Consider the following 22723-nt stretch of genomic DNA (forward strand, 5'->3'; position numbering starts at 1 on the left):
GATCTCTTTAGGAGGGCTGATGGTCCCTTGGTGGAGGTAATACCATCTAGCAGCATCTACATTCCATGATAGGGGTGGCCTGAAAGAATACTGGCAGTAGGTATAAAATACCTTTGAGTTTATAAACTGATTAAGAGTGAGTCGAGGTTTTAGAAGTGGTTAAGGCATTCCCCAAAAGAGACGCGTAGTTTCTGGTGTTCTCGTCCTGGAGGAACTGTGAAAAATAGAAAACTGTGGAGGTCCTCGATTCACAACCTGATCCAGAAGGCTGGAAATGGGAAATGAAGAACAAGAAGACAGAAGAAAACTTTCAGGATGGAAATATAGTTTATTTCTGAATTTAAACCTTTTGGGTTCGTCTCCCAATAGATGTTCCTGATATTCTTATACTAAATTGGTTGTGAGCTAAATATTCTGATATCAATCCTGAGTTTCATATTGTACCAGAAACGCTGGTCTAGCATTGGTTTTGAAGTATTCCAAACTTTAAAATACGCAATGTGCGCCAGCGAACATGTGGTGAGTGACGTAGGAGCTAGCTCCAACTCGCCAAAGCTAACTAAGTTACGTCACTCGTCGAAATTTCCATCCCTTATACCCTTAATAACTCTTATATTACTTATGGTACGAATATGAGAGTAACATCACCATACACCCCATTTTAATGCCTACAATAAAAGTTTCATTAAAATCCACCAAGGATTAAGAAAGGTATTGAAAGAGAAATGAAACAGCTGCAATCTCCGCAACTCCAGTATAAAAGAGACGCAAGAACGGGGCACGAGTCAGTCTTGTCCCACAGTCGAATGTGAACGGTTGACTGCTGGTGGTTGTCAGTGCTAAGATAAATTGAAGTTATAGATTAGAAGTTTTCGATACTCCACAAAAATTATAGTGAGAACACATACTTAATATTTCTCAGTCTACGGACTTAGCCGTGTAGTTAGCGAGTGCGATACTTTGAACATTTTCAAGAGATTAAAATCTTATGTATCAGAACTTACAATTCTTACGTTCATAAACTGTGCATCGATACTCAAGAGTTTTCACAAATAAAACTTTGAAATACTAGTAACTTTCTTAACTTGATAGCACTAGTCTTCTTGTGAAATACAGTAGAAGTCTGCTATAGCGAGTAGGGTATATAACGAGAACTCCGTTATAGCAACAAGTTTTTTCTGTCCCTTCAAAATTCCTATATTAAACTGTGTATTGTCCTTCGGTTACAGCGAGAACCCTATCACTGGCGCATCCGTTATTACAAGCGATTAAGCGTGCGCGACTTTTTCCGTTGCCGATATTTATGCACCCCAGCGATGATATTGCATGCGATTGATTACCTTCGGCATTGTTTCCTTGCTACGTGCACTAGAGATTTCTCTCGTCGACATTCGAAGGCGATGTCCGAGTCGATTAGTAATATCCTTAGACAATTGTTCCGTAAAGAAAATTCAAAAGGAAAGAGAACATATTTTTGTAATAAATGCGTAAATAACGTGTTCGATAATGGTTGTTAACTCGTTAAAAATTAAGGCTGACTAAACGACCGCTTAATTTTGAGGCTAAATACTGCAATTAAGTAAGAATGGGATACACCTCGAGATATGGCAGAGCGCTTAATTGATTTCAGAGGTTAGTTTATATTTTGTCATATCTGGTTAAATTACGGAAGGGCTGTTATGAAAATTTATAGCGAGAAAGGTATAATTTCTCTACTGGCACTTGAAGTGTGTTTTCATCATACGTATATAGTACGGATAAGTTTGGAAAGGTGACGCTGTTTGAATAAGAAAACTGAAACATTTGCAACAAAATGCAATCGATCATCCTCGGTACGGTATAGTTTTCTCACCTTGTGCATTTGCGAGCTCTCTCGTTGACATTCAAAGGAGATGTTGGAGTTGATTAGTAATACCCATCGACTGCTGTTCTCTAAAGAAAATTCAAAATGAAAGAGGATGTTTTCGTAATAAATACGTAAATAACGTGGCCGATAGCAGTTGTTAACTCGTTAAAAATAAAGACTGAAGTAATCGATATCTTAATTTTAATGTTTTATATATGGAAATTAAGTAAGAAAGTGATACACCTCAAGATATGGCAGAGTACATCACTGATTTCAGAGGATATTTCATATCTTCTCACGTCTAGTTACGGCTATTTACATGTAAATTTTTCGCGAGGAGGTTATTTCTCTACATGCATTTCAAATATGTTTTCATGATAGGCTACATATACGGTTAGGTTAGGTGCCGCTGTTTGAAGAAGAAAGCTGAGGTGTTTGCCACAGAAATCTCTGGAGTGATACTGTATTTCTCCGAATCCAAGACTTTTTTTTCACAAAATCTCTTGCGAAAACTCAAGGGTTGTTGCATTCGTGCCCTAACAGTAAGTTAATGGATATCACTGGCAACTACTGAGGTAACCACACTGCTTCTTTTCACACGCGCACAGAACTCGTTGACAATAAACGACCGCCTCTTTACTACACATCGCTAGCTGCAACAACCAGTTGTACAGAGCCTGTGTGTTTCTCAAATTTGCAGAATGTCATCAAAACATGCGACCCTTCAAATTCTTAGAAAAGCCATGGCTACTCAATGGCAGAGTTATAACGCGTCTATTGTACTTGGCGGTTAGTAAAATTAAGGTTTATAGACAGCAGGAATATTTTCGTGATGGATAGTCATATTGTAAAGATACGTGGAAAAGGTATTGCCGGCAAATTTTCAACGGGTTTTAGTCGATAGTATGATGCCAATTTTAAGTTAATGTTTATTGAACACTCGGAAATATAGAATAATTGTGCAGGCGCAAGAAAATATGGCATAGGCGTAACTAAAGCCAATATTTGGCGTTAGCGTGAAGACAAAGAGCTAAAAAAAATGTGTACTGTACAAAAAATTCATTCAGTGGTCCGCAACAAGGACCCTTTAAAGAAGTCAAAGATGAAATTGTGAGGTATGTGCACGAAAAATGAAAGGGTGGAATGGCCATACCTTGGCACAATAAACTCGTTCGTTGACTTTCAACGTTCGCAATTAGGCCTATACATCGCTAGCCGCTGAATTTGGCCGAACCCAACAAGCGAGACGTGCGTGTAGCAGCAGCCGGTTATATCTGACGCTGCATAAAAGTAACAGTTTTATAGACAGCAAGAATAATTTCCTTATGGATCGTTGTATTGTAGAAACGCATGGAATAGGTATTGCCGGAAAGTTTTCAACAAGTTCTCTTCGGTATTATGATGCCAATGTTAAGTTAATGGTCCGTAAACCCACGGAAATAAAGAATAATTGTGCAGCCGGAAAAAAAAAGGGGGCATGACGAAAGTCAATGTTCGGTGTCTAAAAATGCGTAGTCCTACTGTACAACAAGGCATTCATATGATTTTTCAAACTTCTTTTTGAGCCTGATTTTAAATTTTTTGAAGGAAAAAGTGGGGTTCATGTTGGATTCGGAGAAATACGGTACTATATTTTTTTCGGAATGAAATTAAACATATACTTCACGTAGTATCGGATTACAAAAAATAACAAACAAGTAAGCCGTAGTGTGGATATCAGCTGCGGAAACGCAAGTTTTGAACAAACTGATAGCCCCTTCATACCGATTTTAAAGTGCATGAAGGATTTTCCAACTTTCATACAAAAATCGGATATAACGCCAATCCGTTTATAGCGAGTAAATTTTTCGCTGTTATGAATTCTCGCTATAACGGACTTCTACTGTAGTTTCACATTACTTGTGAATGGAACTAATTTTCATTATTCAGAAATTGAGTTAACAATATCATTCCAAGTCTTTGGACACGATCTTGTGAATGAACGGGACTAATTTCGCTCAATTGTTTGCATTCTAACAGTATCGGATTACGCAGTGGCCTCCATGGTATGCACTATCCAGCGTCTTGATAGGTGTGCTAGGTACCAACTGATGAGCCCAGCCTAGCACACGGGGGCGAAACGCTGGCAACAAGAATGAGTTAGCTGGAAAATTTATAATGTCCAATAACGGACCATTTATATTGGTATTATAAATTTACTCATTTGGAACAAATATTTCAGATTCCCTATGGGAATCAACATCTATATCATTCTAACAGTGTCGTATATAAATGTAAAGGTGTGTGAACGGGACTAAATTCACACGTTAGGCAGTTAAGTGATTGTCATTTAACTCAATGTAAATAATATTCCTATGGCATCTAGAAATGTTCATTTCAATGAATAAACTTTCCAAATAACTGTAAATAGAATCAAAGTGATCTTAAAATCGTGGAGGATCCGACGAGCAGTTGCGTCCTCAATTCTCCAAACATTTAGAGCATTAATTACGTTTGTTTTCTTTTTGTGTGTGCTTAATTTCACAAGTGCAAGTGATGTTAGGAAGTGTGCAGATTTCATTCCATTAATATTCGGCTGCAAAAATCTTGCTTACTTCTCAAGTCAGAAACTAGTGCAGTTCACTTTAAAGAACTGTCCCGTGTCTGATTCCATTGATATTCAACAGGGAATATCAGCATTTCTTTAATCCCTTCACAGTGAAAATCAATTATAAATAACATCCCTTACTCATCCATCCTACAAGTCAACGGGACTTACACGTGTGTTCATTATTCCACGTGAGCGAAACCTGCAACTTGAACACCAAGACCTTCCAGAACATCTAGAACTTCAAGACCGTCCAGAGCAGCCCTTGAGGGATTGGTACATGGTTCCATGGTGCCGAGAGCTGTTCCATGGTGAGGACGGGAGGAGCAGCGGTTTGACACGGGACATCGCCAGCAGCAGGACAGAAGCACATTGTGCCTAACTGAAGTGATATAATCTTGACATTGTTTAGTAAGGATGATAGGAAAAACTTAAAACGGTCCACCTTTTCAATACAAAAATGTTATAGTTTATTTATAACATGTATTTGCACTTGGAACTAGTTTCAACGCTGTTTTGCGTCATCATCAGCCAAAATGTGGGAAATAGGCCAGCATGTAGGCATTTATATTACACAAGGCGTTACATTAAACAATATTAAACAAAATTGTGTAATATAAATGCCTACATGCTGGCCTATTTCCCACATTTTGGCTGATGATGACGCAAAACAGCGTTGAAACTAGTTCCAAGTGCAAATACATGTTATAAATAAACTATAACAATTTTGTATTGAAAAGGTGGACCGTTTTAAGTTTTTCCTATCATCCATTCTCAGTTCAATACGGACAAAAATGAAATTCTTAGGTTTAAATTGTTTAGTAAATCAGCAGTTTAAAAGGAAAGGAACTGCATCTGAAGTAAAATCTCTCACTCGCTGTACCCGCTCCACATTAATGTGCCGTACACGCTTCGCGTTCATCTCGTGCTCTTCAAGCACGAAGTACATGTATTTCCTGGTACGATATGCTTATTTATGACTTTCTGAATAGCAGTCATAAATATTTTTTCTGGACAGATAAGTCAAGCACAGCAGCTATTAGAGGCAGTGCCTTGGTATTGGCCAATTTCTTTAAAGATTTGGAAACTGTTTTATAAAACACTGTATGATATATAATATGAAAATAAGAAACCTTAAAACTCTTAATAGGTTAAGAACAGGAGAGGTTAAGTAGGTGTACAAATATGCACAAACATTATCTGTAAATTCATTTTATACAATATAATAATATTTCTTTTACATGTGCGTATATATACAGCACGACGCAGAGTTTTCAAAAGTTAATGTTAATTTACAACTTAACTGAAAGAGAAAGTCTGAAAGAAGAGGTAGCATTAAACAATATATGACAACTCAAGAATAAAAGAGAAAGGAAAATATGAGGGGCTGCGAATGCAAATGGCGGACAACACCACATCTGAAAACATTTCACTTTACTTTTTTTTTTTTTTTTTTTTTTTTGTGATGTCTGAAGCCATTTCTTTTAAAGTTTTGACTTGGTTAATATACTGTTAGGTTCTTCAGTCTGCTGCTAGAGGGGAGAGAAGTGAGGAGGACTTCAATAAGGTAAGTTCTAAATTCAAGTTTTTAAGGATTTAAATAGAATGTTTATACATGTTTAAATATTTTTGAGTGTGATAGAATCTGATTGATGTTATTTCAAGAACAAAACATGCCATTCTACTTTAAGTTGTTTTCTTTTTCAGGTACTGGTAGTTTATAAATTTATTTACACAAAAAATTAGTTTCAGCAGTCTTAAGAACATAAGATTTATAAATAATTTCATTTGGGCAAACTGAACAAAAAGAGACTTACAAATGTTACGTTCTTTCTTCTCATCCATATATTTATTCAGAAAACATGCAACGGAACCATTTTCGGTAAGGTATTCTACTTTTGAGAATATTTTCAAGGATTGTGTATCTCAAATGTACAAATTAGGAAGCTACAAGACAGGTTTTCTCCAACCGAATCATCTTATGTTACTTAATCTTAAGCTAATAAAAAAACTATTTAAAATAGTTTATGTTGGTTTATGTTGGGTCCACCTTGTCAATGCACTTTTTTATAATTGAAAATTATGTATTCATACATGTTTCAGAAACATATACATTCCCTTCATCAGTGAACCCCGAGTTTTGATTTTAAATAATATTTGATACTTCGTCAAAGGAAAGAACTCATGCAAAATTGTCAGTGAGCACCGCTGGTAAGCCGAGGTAAGTTATCTATGCTGACCTCTCCTGGACCGATGAAGGGAATGTACTATGATCCTGAAAAGTGTGTGAGTAAATAATTTTCATTTATAAAAAGTTAATTGACAAGGTGGACCCAACAGAAACTATTAAAAAAAAAAGAGAAACAAACAGCTTTAGACAAGTCAGTACAAGGATCAAATAAAATAATTATTATGGTTAAGTTTTTCAACAGTTACTTAAGCTTGTCTCTACATCACCCATGTTCGGGCACTGTTGATGAAAAAAAAAAAAGAGAGAGAGAGAGATCTTGTTCCATGTTGAAGGGACAACTGTACAAGTTTTGCAGATTATTTTCATTTGCATAATAACATTTTCAGGGTTGTAAATTTTGGCCTTCCCTTTTTGAAATTTAGCTGGTGTTTTTAATTCCGAATTATATCTGCACACACTGGCTTGAGCAACCAAAGGGGAAGGGGCACGTGCACTCTGGAAACGCACAGCCACTTACATAAACAAAGAGAGCTGTCAAGTTCGCCATACGTACATGCTGCCACATCATTCAAATTTTTGCTGGAATTTCCTCAATCCTTCTTATCTAAAGGGAGGGAATTTTATTTCAATAGAAAGTTGGCTCACATTACTGTTTTCCATGGTTCATATTTAAAAAAATGAACATATTTAAAAAAAATGAAATCTACGTCCTATGTTGAAGTCACCCTTTATCTCCGTAGCACCTCATACATCACCTTGAGCAATTCTCCAATGAAGGTACTGTTGATGGAAGTGACGTCATCATGTGGCAACCTGCGAGTCAATCTGATTATAGCTATTTTAATGTGATGTTACAATAAATTATTTCAGATTTAATGGCCTACCATTACCTCACATCAGTTTCTCCTTAGGGAGGTCCCAAAAGAGGAAATTAGTGGTAGCTGTTTCAATATAGTAATTTATGTTCCCACCCCCTCATCTCCCAATCCAAGTGTTCTGGGTTTGAAACCAGAATTTTAAATAGAACTGGTGCATAGCAACAAGAAGGGCATCCGACCTTAGACCTCTGGCAAAAACTGGAACTGAGTCTTGACCTCCAAAATTGTTGCATAACATCAGAATGCTAGAAACAATTTATAAATATCTGAAAAAGAAATAAATTAATTCAAATAGAATGACATGTTTCGTTCTTGAAAGAACATCATCAAGTACAATTCTGTTACCATATATTTTCTTTTTTCAGATAGTTTATAAATTTATTCAAAATTACATTCAGCGGACTGAAGGACCTAACAGTTATAAATTAACCGAGTTAAAAATGGAAAGAGATGGCTTCAGATATCACAATTAGGAACAACTTGTCAACAGGTAACTCACGTCTTGCACCTGGTAATTACACTGATTTGAAGTTTTTTTTTTTTTACAAATCCAGGGAAAAGAACCATTAACATTCTTGAAACAATGTTTTTTTTTTTTTTTTGCTATTTGCTTTACGTCGCACCGACACAGATACGTCTTATGGCGACGATGGGATTGGAAAGGACTAGGAATGGGAAGGAAGCGGCCGTGGCCTTAATTAAGGTACAGCCCCAGCATTTGCCTGGTGTGAAAATGGGAAACAACGGAAAACCATCTTCAGGGTTGCCGACAGTGACAATGGTTTTTAGAAATAAATATGTGTGAAATGAAATGGTTTGGAAAAGGTTGACATTTCATGAAGACCATGCTTGCGTTTCTCATGAGATAAAGGTAGAGTCTTTCTCAGGAAGCAAAGCATGGAGTTTTGGCAAAGATTTTTTTCTAAGCAGTTCTTAGATCAGAAAGTATAAACTCAAACTATGTCTACAAACCCAGGCAGTGAAAGAGAATCAAAACTCAGCAAATGCTTGGTTTTGCAGAAATTATTTTGGGATGACAGATAAATGGAGCGGAAGTAAGAGGCAATTTAAGAAACACCTCATCAAATGTTAAATCAGGCTAAAAAAGGGCACAATGGATGCTCTCTTAACCGGTCTGCTCAGGACAAGACCCTGTGTCAGATAACGAAATGGCGGGTTAAACCAACAATATAAAAATAAAGGTTCTATCTAGCATAGTACCAGGCTTCAAGATTTTTTGACCAAGTTTGAAAAAATATTACATCCAGGTTGCATGTCTGATCCAGATGATTGCCTTTTTCTTTGATTTAATTGGTTATACTAGAGCTCATATATAAAGGATTACAGCCTTTTTCTTCAATACTGGCCCAATAACTGGAGCTCTTTTACGACACTCTTATACAAACCACAACCATAGATAAGACAATTCCACCTGTCAGCTTTCTTATAGTGTGTGTAGTAGAAAGTATTTTTTCTGATTCCACGAGAGTACAAGAGTTCCACACAGAACTTTTATTGATTTCTAATTGAAGAAGGAACGCATATTTTCCAGTGTCAACTCAATTAAATGTAACGTGTTTCGATAGACTGAAAAGTTACATTTTCTTGATTTCTTATTCATTCATAATTAATTGCACAGATTTCCTGCACTAAATTTCTGTTGGCCTGTTAAAATGATCCGTTCATAAGCAATATGGAAGAAGCTGCATCTCATGCATTAGCAAGACAGGGTGGGAGGCAGTGCAGGCGCTAGTGACTGTAGGAAGCCAGAAGCGACATTATGCATTAGGTCAGCCACTTAATCTGAGGCTAGTTAATAGGACATCCATTGTATGTGGAAGTACGGGCGCCACACTTCTTGACATCTGGTACCGAAGTCCACAACTTGCTGTGATGTTCTTTTCTCCGTCAAGGATTTCATAATAGTGAATGAAAATGACCCTTTCATATAACTTCACTGAGGGAGTCGTCGTCATCGTCATTATCCTGATCTTTGCCTTCCTTACTGTTGTTCTGTTCTGGACTCTCCAAGTCCATTTCTTCCTCGGAGTTATTGTCTTCTGGGGGAAGATCATCCTGGGGTTCCTCCACCTGGAATGAGTAAGCAGACATTTCAGGATAAGAGTTTGTTACAATTGCATTCTCTGATGAATTTAATTTTGAATCCGAATTGACAATGTTGTTGTATAATAAACAATTATAAATGGTCACCTAGTCAATACATTTTTAGAATTATTTGCAATTTACCATGGCAAAATCATCAGTCTCTTTATGCCATCTTCAGCTGCTTTGAAATGCCAGAAATAAAAATGTAAAATCATGAAACTTTACATGTTATGAATACAATTTACATTCTTGTAAAAACATAAATCACGTGAATTAAAACATTACAGATGAAAGAGTTGTCCATTGTTATTTGTATATAGAACAATATAGTGGTCTTATAAACCATTCATCTTGATAGGTGTAGGGTGAGCTAATTTCATTAAAAATGGTTGTTCCACATGATATATTGGCAGCCAAAACTTTCTGAAATTTTTTTTTCTAGGGGCTTTAAGTCGCACCGACACTTTCTGAATTTAAAGATGTTGACGCATGTCAAAAGTAGGAGCGTTACAATTTAAACTGGCATCAAACCACCTTAGGAGGTGTGAAGCAATAGCTCTGTATTTGCGCCACAACACAAGTGTGGTCATCCTTGACTGGGAAAGTGTATATTCATTCATACTAACTTCATCGTGTCTGAGCCCTCTCAATACCATCACTATGTTTAAAAGAAGTAAAGAGCATATCAAACCTGTGACAGAACTTCTTCACCCTTGAGGTTGCGGTTCCTCAGCACACCTAACCAGAAGGCATCTCCACAACCATTCTGAGTCAGCATTGCTCGCACAGAGATGGGCATTTGTTCCAACACCAGTCGCATGGCAGGCACCTGCTGGGTCAGAGCTCCGTCCTTCGTTACCTGCACAAGTACGAGAGAGCTGCTTGAATATACTGAAGATATTTCTTAAATGTACAGAATTATTTTGGGCTTCTCTAAACGTATAACAAATCATGGGATGCATGTACAGTATACCATTTTCAAACTAAAGGATCAGATAGATTCTGATAGAATACCATAACTGCTCAAAAGTTAAATACACTAAAAAAAATTGCTGGTTTAGAAGTTCAATTAATATTTGAATATCATAACTTAAAATGTAATATCAATGATGATGATATACATAAAATGTGAAGTATAAAATAGGAGTTGCATTTCAGGAAGGCATATTTCGAGGTCTACAATAGCAGATAGATGATTTATCTTTTCCTGGGAAATCAACTTCGAGATTCTGTTGTCCAAATACTTAGTAAACGTCCTTCTGAGTTACCGGCGGGGCATGGTCATGTAGGTAGTATGGGAGGTCTGATTAGTGCACTCTTCACTATCTCGTAACTCACTGGTTGACATGTGTTCATTACAAACCATTATTCTAGTCATTATTCCGTATTGAAAATAGCTATATCACTAAGTTTACACAATGAGTAATTTATAATACCATCTATTCAATACAATTTCTTCCACTATTGTGTGGTCAAATGCACATAGAAATTACCAGAATTTTAAAGGTACACGTTTCACCCACTTTTTATTGGGCATCATCAGCCTCGTTCAATCTTAAAAAACACACTGGTCTGAGGAATCTTATCAAATTACATAAATCGCATTGATGAACACTTAATGGTATTGATACTGTGGTTACATAATAATTACAGCACAAAAATATTGAATAAAATATGTACACATACTAAAATCACTTTAAAAAATTAAAACGTTCATCTAAAAGTAATTGTGTCAATTGTATTTTAAAAATAATCCATGCCTGATACTCAAATGGATCTTCTTGATAAAAAGCTTGAACAATATATATCACGCCTGGGGAACAGACTATCAAACCCAAGGCTTCACTGGATAGTAGTACGAATAAAAGATACGGTATATGATGAGGTTGAAGTCTATGTCTTAATCCGTATCGCCTCCAATTCGACTACGTATTTTCATCCCAATTTTAAATAATAGACTTGATTCGACCAACCAGCTTCTTTCAATCCGATCACACGACCCCTTTCAAACTCTGACATCTGCTCGTAATGAGCACGAATCCTTCGGCATTGCATTAGTACAGCCAACGTTAAGATAGCAACAGCTACTTTGAGCATACGCTTCAGAATCGCACCTTATATACACCTGATGCATGCGCAGTTCGGATATGTGGGAGCTCCCACTATTCATTCATTGGACACGAAACTTTAATCATCTGTATGTTCGGTCGAAATGTCTTTGCATATGTAATTTCCTTACAATCGGACAATACCTTCCCGGTGCGTCGTTTTTTTGCTATAGAGTGTATAATATATTGTTCAAGCTTTTTATCAAGAAGATCCATTTCAGTGTCACACATGGTTTATTTTTAAAATACAATGTGACACAATTACTTTTGGATGAACGTTTTAATTTTTCAAAGTGATTTAGTATGTGTACATATTTTATTCAATATTTTTGTGCTGTAATTATTACATAACCACAGTAGCAATACCATTAAGAGTACATCAATACGATTTATGTAATTTGATAAGTTTCCTCAGACCAATTTGTGTTTTAAGATTGAATGACGCTGATGATGCCCAATAAAAAGTGGGCAAAACATGTACCTTTAAAATTCTGGTAATTTCTATGTGCATTTTACCGAACAATAGTGGAATAAATGGTATTAATAAGTGGTATTGTAAATTACTCCGTGTGTAAACTTAGTGATGTTCAGCCACTGCGTACAGTGCTTAGTACAATGTGTAGACAAAGACTGGGCAGCGGGAAGAATGGAAGATGAGCCAGCCTCTCCCCACAGGTTTCCTAAGTATTTGGACTATACATTGCGCTTAGTCCTGTTTCTCGATATGGGGTCGGAGATGGGGTGGGATGAATTTTTATGGTGTGCTTTTGCAGCCAGATGCCCTTCTTGTACCCTCAGTATTCATATTTAAAATATTTATCATTAGCGGAGTAAGAGTTGTAATCTTTGAATTCGCCAATGTTGTCAAAGTCTCGGTCTAGGAAGCCAAGAATAACAGCCGAGAGGATTCGTCGTGCTGACCACATGACACCTGATAATCTGCAGGCCTTCAGGCTGAGCAGCGGTCGCTTGGTAGGCCAAGACCCTTCAAGGGCTGTAGTGCCACGGGGTTTGGTTTTTTGTTTTTGTTTTTTTGTCACAGTCAGGTCATTTTGAGGCACTCTGAAGTGCTTTACTTTCACTCTTGTCAGCTGATGAACACATCACATCACCTTCCACACAATAACCAGCTCAAGGCAATAGCAGTTCGAATCTCGACCAGTGCAGTGAAAATTTTGAAATGAAAAGTCACACATATGTGGAGGCTGTTATCAGTCACGTAAAACTACAAGCTCGCTTGCTTGCTTACTATCTGTATTTTCTCCTGTGGGCATGCTGGACCTACATCGGGCGCCTTCCCACTTGGCGGATGGGAGAATGATTCTCAGGGAAATGAAATAACTCTGGCAGACCAAAACCAGTAACTCGCCGCCTGCTCTCTGTATTAGGAACAGATGAATAAAAGCCCAACGGCAAAATGAACGGAAGAGGAATTTCCACTAATGATCGTGGAAGCAGATGTCATGCTAGACGGAATGGCTGTGAAGTTGCACCTCAATCATACTTCATGTGTAAGGCAGTCCGTTGCAGTCCTGGTGTCTTCACACTGATCCTCTAGATTTGGAAAACTCGTGATGCATCCAGAGTCCATAAAAATACCACTATCATTATGATATTGAGGAAAGGTGATCGTGGTATTTGTGGTAACTAATGTGGCACATCGCTACTTTCCATGTAGCCTGCCTGGTAGCCATGACTGTTCAGGCCCGTTGGTCAAAATAATTTCTAACCGCTAGATTCCATGCCAAAAGTGTGGATTCAATTCCAAACCTCTCCTCAGTGTTCATGTGGAGTGCGGAAGTGTGTTGATTATTGGGTTTCCTACACATATAAAAATCACAATAATATGCTTGTTGCTATTGATGCAACTACCACAAATGGTTTGCCTCACAACTAAGGAAATACACTGGGAAATAGCTCAGTATTGACACAGTGTTAACACGTTGTTGGTTAATGCTATAAGTTTCTGTATCCTGCACCTTATTCGCTTGCCAAAATACATGTGAATTACATGCGTACGAAAGAGAACTGGTTTTGTTTCAGATCTGGATGCAGAACGAGGCAAAAAGATTAAGTCTTTACTAACACTGCAATACGAGAATTACAAGACCTCACCTTTGAGTGGTAGCAGAGTGTGTTCAGGAAACGTGTGGATTTCTGCAGAGCCTGTAGAAGTGCTGTCACCTCGGCTGTCTTGGTGCGGATCAGAGTTCCAAGCACTTGCAATCCCTTTGATAAGAATAACTTCAGGATATGTAAAGCATTCTGTAAAAGAAAAAAAAGAAAAAAAAAAAAAAAAAAAGGGTTTATTTTCCTCAGCAACAATTATATCCAATAGCATGGACAAGATAATATAACAAGCAAAAGTACTGTATAGGCCTGAGTGGAAGAATGTGTTTAATTCTCCTTTCAAAGGCCAATCAAAAAAGCACACCATTGTTGCACCAAGAAAAACCGCTAAGTGATAATATTTCAGCTTAGAACTATCTCGTTCTAAGTGATATATTTGCTGTGGATCAATATTTCTCCCCTCAACATTATCAAAGGGTATTTCAAGGCGCAACTACAACATGACTTATATGAAATTTAAATTAAAAAAGAGTTCCACCTATTCAATAAATTTTAATTGCAATTATCTTCCATACGGACCACTATGAAAATTGTAACTTACGATCTCTTATATGTGCAACTAATTTTAAAAAATACGGGTGAGGACAGGTGAGGGACTGAGACAATGTTGTGGAGGATTGTATGTAACAAATGTCATGACTGAAAAATCCATGTAGATGATGAACAGGTACAATATCTTATTTTTTAATACAATACAATATATTCGTTCACCTCAAAGGAATATACAGTTGTTACACAAGTAGTGCATGCTTCGTCATCATGTTAGGACATCTTCGGCTATAAAATCATCAGGACAAAATTCAAACATTTAAAAAGATATACATTTGAAGGTTAGATAAAATCTATACGTGCAAATAATTGCGTGACGACCGACAGTGTGTAACTTTGCCCCTAAAGGTGGTAGGATAACCATCATGGTAATATCATATCGGATCCAGAGAGAGCACACTCAAAATTCTGGGCCCCTCCCCTGCCACGCTGTTTATCTGATATTCTAACAATTTTGTTGTACAAATGTCAAGGTTTTAAATTCTCTATCATTACACATCTTAATCACCTTAGTATTTTATTTGGTTTCAAAGTTATAAATCCCAAATCATCATCATCATCATTTTCATTTCCCCTTGTCCAGCTCCTGCCAGGTCAGAGTGTTGATACTATTTCTCCACCATTGTTTTTCCTTCCACCACTCCTCTTCAGTACCAATCATCTTTTTCTTAAACTATTCTTGACAGAATCTTTCAATCTTGTTCTGGGCCTCCCTCTTGCCCTCTTTCTGTCCATCTTAGCTTCCAACACTTGTTTTGATATCCTTCCCTCCTCCATGCTTGTAACAAGTCCATACCATCTCCATTTATTTGTCTCCATCCTCTCACTCAGTTTGTCTAAGCCAATTTCTTTCTTTTCTGACCTCAACACTTCTTACTCTCTCTCTTCTTGTCTTCCTTACCATACTCCTCAAGGAGCTTCATCTCACCGGCTTGAATTTTACTCTCATTTCTTGCCATCTCTGTCCAAGACTCTGATGCATACATTAATATAGGGGTATAGTACATCTTGTACATTATCTCCGTACATTTCATAGGAACTTCTCTGTTCCACACCAGGTTCCTTACATTCTGGTAGAATGTTATTTCCCACTTGTACCCTCCCAATCCTATACCTCAAAATTGTCACTTATTTTAAAGCCTTCCTTTACCCTGTGTATGTAACTGGGAAAGCAATTGAAAGACGGAGGGACTGTCCCTCTTTTTAGCTTTTTTTCCGAATGATTTGGGGTTATCACTAGATTTGTATTTGGACCGGTTTTACGATCAGATGCCCTATCAGATGCCAACCCCATGCGGAGGAATGTGTTCACTATTGTGAGTTTCTATGGTTGTTGTGCTCAAGTAGAACTACGACGTAAATATAACGTTTTTCTAGCCTAGTTACAAACTTAAAAAAATTAGAAATTATTCGCTACTTTTGAATAAGACTGAATCAAGTAAACATGCCAAGGTCCAATATGACAAAAAATGGCACAGTACTGGAATGCATTTCCTTATTTGTTTATATTTAATCATTTCTATTGTTCTATACTCACTTTCATAATTTGGTAACAATATTTTTACACTTTCATTCATATTCAACATTGACCATGGCTCAACGCCATCAATATTGTAATTTTTCACTTGTACCTAAATCAAGTTACTCATAATGACGGCTTTTTAAAGTGAAGTTCTTTGATGTATTCAATTTTGTAGTAGATTTTAGATCAATTTAACCAGGTACCTGATATGGTTTGAAAGTTTAATGTATTCAATTTTCTAGTAGATTTTAGATCAATTTTAACCAAGTACCTGATATGGTTTGAGGTAATGATACGGCTGATGATACCCCATTGGAAAGGGCGAAACATGTACCAATTCTTATTGTAATGAGGATTTAACTCTAACATACTGAGTTGTACTGAATAGGTGGAAGAGAAATAAATTTCTTACATTTATCATAAGTGGTATGTTCTGAGCTGTCAGTGGAGAGATGGCGTGGAATGACATCAGTAGACGAATAAGTTTGAGCGGTGTCTCTAAAAGTAGGAAAGACACAATATGAAGATAAAGCTGGAATTCAAGAGGACAAATTGGGGCAAATATTCTTTTATAGGAAGGGGAGTTAGGGATTGGAATAACTTACCAAGGGAGATGTTCAATAAATTTCAAATTTCTTTGCAATCATTTAAGAAAAGGCTAGGAAAACAACGGTAGGGAGTCTGCCACCTGGGCGACTGCCCTAAATGCAGATCATTAGTGATTGAAATTGATAGTCGCCTCTCACAACAGGCAGGGGATACCGACGATGTATTCTTCATCTGCGCCCCCCCACCCACAGGAAGTGATAGAAGAAAACAGAGAGGAACCATAATTACCTGGCTGTAGCTGGAAAATGTGAATTCATGATGATGAATTACAAAGTATATACTTAAGAGAAAAATAAATACCATATCCAGAAATACTATACCTTGAAGAAGGCGACAAGGTTACTGCGAGAGCTCTGCAGCCTGGCAATCTGCATTAGGGACTTCAGTGTGGTGGCAGTCATACTCCACACCTCAAACCGGGCCATTTCCCCACTTGTAGTGTTCAGAAGTTCTTGTGTACCCACAACCAGAGTGGAGCACAGACTGCGGTACAGAAGTGGGAAGTTGGATCTAGAAAGAAAAGATCAATGGTTTCTTTTTTTCTTGAAGATTCTTTGCTAGCAGCTTACCATTGCACTAACTCTGATAGGTTTTCTGTGATGATGGGATATGAAAGGGCAAGGACCAGGAAAAAGCAGCAGCAGTGTAAATAGGGAACCATCTTCAGAAATGCCAATGATAGAATTTGAAACTATCTCCTTCATGGCCAAATCTCTCAGTAATATTGTTCTACATTAAAAAGAAGGATCTAGATACTTCTAGTGAGCCCTACCTTCTCCTGATCCTCAATCATGACGAGCACAATATAAGTAAACATACTCGACAATTCACCTGCGAATATAGCAAGACAGATTTCATTTTATAATTCAAGAGTGTGCTAGAGTTTCATTTAATACTGAAAACTTGTGTACTGGTGGAGAACTTTCAGTTGAAAACAACGAAGAAAAGTCTTTGATGAATGAAGAACAAATGGCTGAATTTCATGCACATTTAGGGACAGCGCTGCTGGCATAATTAGCTATGTCAACCCTGCTAATATACTCAACAAATTAGTCAAGGCAGAACAATACAGCAAACGGAACTACTTGGACCTCATTCACCACAGTGCAATAGAGGGGATAAAAATAAAAGAGAGAATTTACATGAAAGATCCTCAGTTTGGATCAAAATATTCTGAGGGTGAATACTGCCCGAGGTTAAAGTTGAAAAGCTCTCATTTTCCGAGTCTCATGTTTTGCAGTCATCTCTCTCAAATATCTATCAACAAAATTATCATGCAAAATGCCTGATCTTTTCACGATTTGGAAATGTATCAATCCTTGGTTAACTGCAGGGAAAGAGATCTGACCGGTGCCTCCAATGCACAGGTTCAAGAAAGTTCAAGACCTAGGTATGCAAGATACAGGTTCTTCAAGAACGAGCGACAAGAAAACTGAAACTAGGCCTGGAGAGAAGCAAATCCATTCTCCAGGTAAGGTGACAAGTGCTAACCAACGTCCCAAGTGGCCGAAATGATATAAAAAGAAAAACATACTGCTTTTACACCCTACTAATTACTCTCATTGCTTTCAGTGACATAAGTGCAAGAATTAAGTCCTGCAGAAGTTCTTTTATGCAAAATATTTGAGCATATTTAAATACCCCTCGATTGAGATGACTGTGAACTTGCCATCTCAGCACTCTTTCAACCTTGCAAAAGGAGTGAAGAAAATTATTATGACACACTAAACACTCTCTAATCTGGCCTATTTTAGAGATGAGCTATCAACAGCTGTCAACTGGATGCCAACAATGTGTCAACAAATTCTGAAATTGTTGCTTCAATTACATTACAGTATATTTCCAAAAAAGAAAGGATATTATCTTAGATCTGAAGCAGGAAGTGGAAATTTTAGATATGGCGTATGGCCTTTAGTGCCGAGAGTGCCCAAGGACAAGTTTGGCTTGCCAGGTGCACGTCTTTTGATTTGATGCCTGTAGGTGACCTGCATATCGTGATGAGGATGAAATTATTATGAAGACGACACACACACACCCAGCCCCTGTGCCAGGGGAATTAACCAACGATGGTTAAAATTCCCAACCATGCCGGGAATCGAACCCGTGACCCCTGTGACCAAAGGCCAGCACGCTAACCATTTAGCCATTTTGCCGGGCATTTCATGAGAAGACAATACAAGTGGCAAAGCGAGGAAAACTGCAAAGTAGATCAGAAATGAAGAAATAATCAAGAGAGTACATGAAAGTAAAAGATGAAAGTGATGAAGGAGACATAGCAGAAGTTAGATTGTTTTATTTGCCATGACAAAGTAAGGGGGGTACTCCGTTTCTTGCACTTACCTAGTCTTAATTTACAGTACTCTTTAATGACAATATCTACTTTTAAATAATGAAAAACAAAGATTGGCCTTAATTACTATACAGCCCCAGCATTTGCCTGGTGTGAAACACGGAAAACCATCTTCAGGCCTGCCGACAGTGGGGTTCGAACCCAATATCTCCCGAATACTGGATACTGGCCGCACTTATACTACGCACAGCTTAACTTCTAAATTGATGTTTCACAAAACAAATGAGCTCTGCCTTGCCTCCTGCCAGCGCGCTACTGCTGCAAGAACAGCTGATGCAATACGACCGCCCTCGTAAAATATAATACCATACTCAGAAAAGCTAATGAATCGGGATTGGAAAATTCACGAAAACTACACATACTAACGACATCCAACACTAGAAAAAGAATACATTATTATTAAGAATAAAACAGAATGAGGAAATAACACACCACTCACCGCTAATGGCTGGTACAGGAAGGATGTTATGGCCTACAAAGGGAATACTCCACTGATCTCAGTGTCACTTTATTGCCACTTGTCTTTTCCAACTACACTGAGACATTCTAAACACGCATGAACTAAGTACACTAAAAAATACACGGACGTAAATAAAACTACAGCTATTTTTTTTTTTTTTTTTGCTAGTTGCTTTACGTCGCACCGACACATATAGGTCTTATGGCGACAATAGGGCAGGGAAGGGCTAGGAGTGGGAAGGAAGCGGCCGTGGCCTTAATTAAGGTACAGCCCCAGCATTTGCCTGGTGTGAAAATGGGAAACCACAGAAAACCATTTTCTGGGCTGCCGACAGTGGGGTTTGAACCTACTATCTCCCGAATACAGCTATTTTTATACACTGAACTACTAAACCTGTATTTTACTAACTTATGCTATGCTAAACTGTAACTTATGCTATAATGTACTATACTAGAGAGATAAAGACTGATATGAAAAACACTAATTACTGAAGAAAAATGCAAAAGATTGTGAACCGTACCGAACACCATACATGCTGAGCGAGATAGGTTAACCATGTGGTGAATGTAAATATTAGAGTTGGCAACTAGGTTTCGAGATCGCACTCTGCCGTTATAAGTTGATATGAATATACGAATGGCACTTTGGGATTGGTCGGATGTCTATGTTTCAGCACATAACCACCAGACAGAGCCAAAATTGGCCAAAACTTCAGTTTAGAAGTAAAGCCATGCGGAGTACAAGCGGTTGCAGCTATCAAGGTCGGTGTGTTAAACAATAAGAACAGTAATAGTATTAATAAAATAATGAAACCTAGTGATATCATAGAAACAAAAAAACACATCGTGCGTTGATTAAAAAAAGACATACTAGATACACTATTTAAAAGATATTTTGAGAAAGATATAAATTTCAAGAATATACCAAAATATCACCCTCAATTTACAGGTGAAGAGAAGGAATAGTATGAAGAAGAGGAAGAAAATGATCTGTAAAAAGAAGGGGGGGAGAAGAGATAATGAAGAAGAAGTGTCTTTTGAGGTTGCAATTAGATGATTCATTCATGTTTTCCAAACAGTTTGACACGGGCATGTTAAAAACCTGAGAGAGAGAGAGAGTTTTTCTCACAATGCTAGCTGAAGTATACTTTACTGCAAAAATCAAATATGTTCGGTCCTGACATAATACTCGTAAAGCGGTTGAATGGCAAAGCATGCCGCCGGCAAACATCTTCACTGCAGTGACCAAAAATTTCAGTGAGTAATACTTTAATTTTTCTGTTAAATTTTCCTTAAATGTATGAATATTAACTATATTGGATTTGACAAAGAAGGTATTCAAGTAAATTTCCCAGACACACTCAACAATACAGCACTCTCTCTATTTCAGCACCACTCTGTGCAAGAAATGGTCGTATTATACTTCACTCGGTAATAAATAATAATGTTAATGTTTCAACATCCCACTAACTGGTTTTATGGTTTTTGGAGATGCTGAGGTGCCAGAATTTTGTCCCACAGGAGTTCTTTTACATGCTAATAAATCTACCGACAAAGGGCTGACACATTTGAGGACCTTCAAATACCACGGGACTGAGCCAGGATCGAACCTGCCAACTTGGGCTCAGAAAGCCAGTGCCTTAACTGCTTGAGCCACTCAGCCTGGTTCCTTCACTCAGGTGTCAGATGTTTTCTTGAATTGTGCTACTCACTTGGTAATGGTGGGAAAGACATCCAGAAGCCAGTCCTTCTTGTTGTACTTCTCTTGAATTTCGGCGAGCACCACGCTGACGGTATCACTGGTCACCTGCAGTTTCTCCTCCACACACCCTGTGTATGTCTTCAGCAGAAGGTCTACTTGCTGGTTATATGTGGACCCTCTTTCGGGGACACCACTTAGGGTGTTCCAGCGCTGGCTAAGGAACTTGTGACAAGTGTCAGCTGCAACATTGATATAAACGTCATTAATATTTTCGACTTTCATTATCACTATCAGGTTGGTATTTTACTGCCTTAATGTCGCACTAACACATCAAAGGTTTATGGTGATTTGTCAGATTTGAAGCCATTTCTTTTCAGTTGCCGCTCACAAGGGGTACCCGCCAAGTGTAACAACCTGATTTTGCAGAAACTTCGCTCAGCAAAAGAGGGGCCTAAATAAGCAAACACACATCCGCAGACACTACACTGTTTAGGAGAAAATTATGGTCGAAGTTTCCGATGTGCTTTACGTGCCTTTTTAGAGCGTATCAAGTTCAACTGAAGTGGCAGCTTCTCACTTTTGAGCACCGTGTTCAAATCCCGATATTTTTGTTTCATTTATCTACTTATGTCAATTGATAATTACTACACAAATGTTTCTTATCAAATTAGTGGATACAAGGGCATTATGTTGATTGTAAAATTACAACTGGGTTTCAAAATAAGTTTTATGTATTGCAATGTTTTGTAAGTTCTTTGTTGTATTAACGCTTCAAGGAGATATGGTGCATTCCCTTCAATGATACCGATCGTAGAAACATTCGGAACATATAAATTTTGCACACCACAAGCATCGCGCAAAGGCAGTTTGCCACAGTTATATTTCAGTGGGAGAATGTCACTCAGGAAAGAAATGTTAACATTACTGAAGTTTGCAACAAACCACACATAACGGATTAATTTTCCAAAAACTGGCGCTTGCAGTTTATTATGAATCAATGTGTGGATTTTTATTGCATCGCACCTAGTCGTGATATCCCTTTGCTGTGCAATGAGTGTAGAACAATTGATGTTTTACAATTAATTTACCAGACGGAACATTAAGTTACAAAGAAGGACAACAATATTCCAAAATACAATGAACAGAACCCTCCCAATAGTAATCGCCAATGGACAAAAGTAAATGAAACAAAAGAACCCAATTCATCGGGATTTGAACATGGAATGCAAAAGTGTGACGTCACAGCAAAAGCCACGTCGGCTGAACTTGCTACGTGCTAATAGGCACGTAATGCACGTCAGAAACTTCGATAGTCATTTTCTCGGCAAAGGTCGAGTGTCTACGGATAAGCCGAAACATGTGTTCGCTTATTTAGACCCCTCTTTCACTGTGTGAAGTTTGTGGCAAATCGGGTTGTTACATTTGGCGGGTTCCCCTTGTCATTTAAAGTTAAAAACTTCATTATTGTTCCGTATTGAATAGAGAAATAAGATGTACAATATTATAGGTTAGGATCCACCTTTCAATACTCCGTAATAAGATGGTAAAAAGTAGTTACAACCTGTTTAATGGGACCGGTTTCAACACATTTTAAGTGTCATCATCAGCCAATTTGCGAAGATCTTACAACAACTAGCACATTGAATACAGGCAAAAAATTAACATTGTATCATAACGTAGCAATTC

General features: G+C 37.7%; 1 protein-coding gene across 1 annotated transcript in view; it reads right to left on the reverse strand.

Moving 5' to 3' along the window:
- Nucleotides 1-8033: 8033 nt before the first annotated feature.
- Fancd2 overlaps nucleotides 8034-22723 on the reverse strand; it is a 147846-nt gene continuing 133156 nt past the window's right edge. The window contains exons 21-25 of the mRNA XM_067158781.2: nucleotides 21048-21276; nucleotides 16847-17036; nucleotides 13832-13981; nucleotides 10300-10467; nucleotides 8034-9593 (exon numbers count right to left, since the gene is read on the reverse strand). Of these exons, the coding sequence (XP_067014882.2) occupies nucleotides 9447-9593; nucleotides 10300-10467; nucleotides 13832-13981; nucleotides 16847-17036; nucleotides 21048-21276 (884 nt within the window). The 3' untranslated portion in view covers nucleotides 8034-9446. The remainder of the gene's footprint in view (nucleotides 9594-10299; nucleotides 10468-13831; nucleotides 13982-16846; nucleotides 17037-21047; nucleotides 21277-22723) is intronic.

Source organism: Anabrus simplex, chromosome X (genome assembly GCF_040414725.1).
Source record: "Anabrus simplex isolate iqAnaSimp1 chromosome X, ASM4041472v1, whole genome shotgun sequence".
NCBI lineage: Eukaryota > Metazoa > Arthropoda > Insecta > Orthoptera > Tettigoniidae > Anabrus > Anabrus simplex.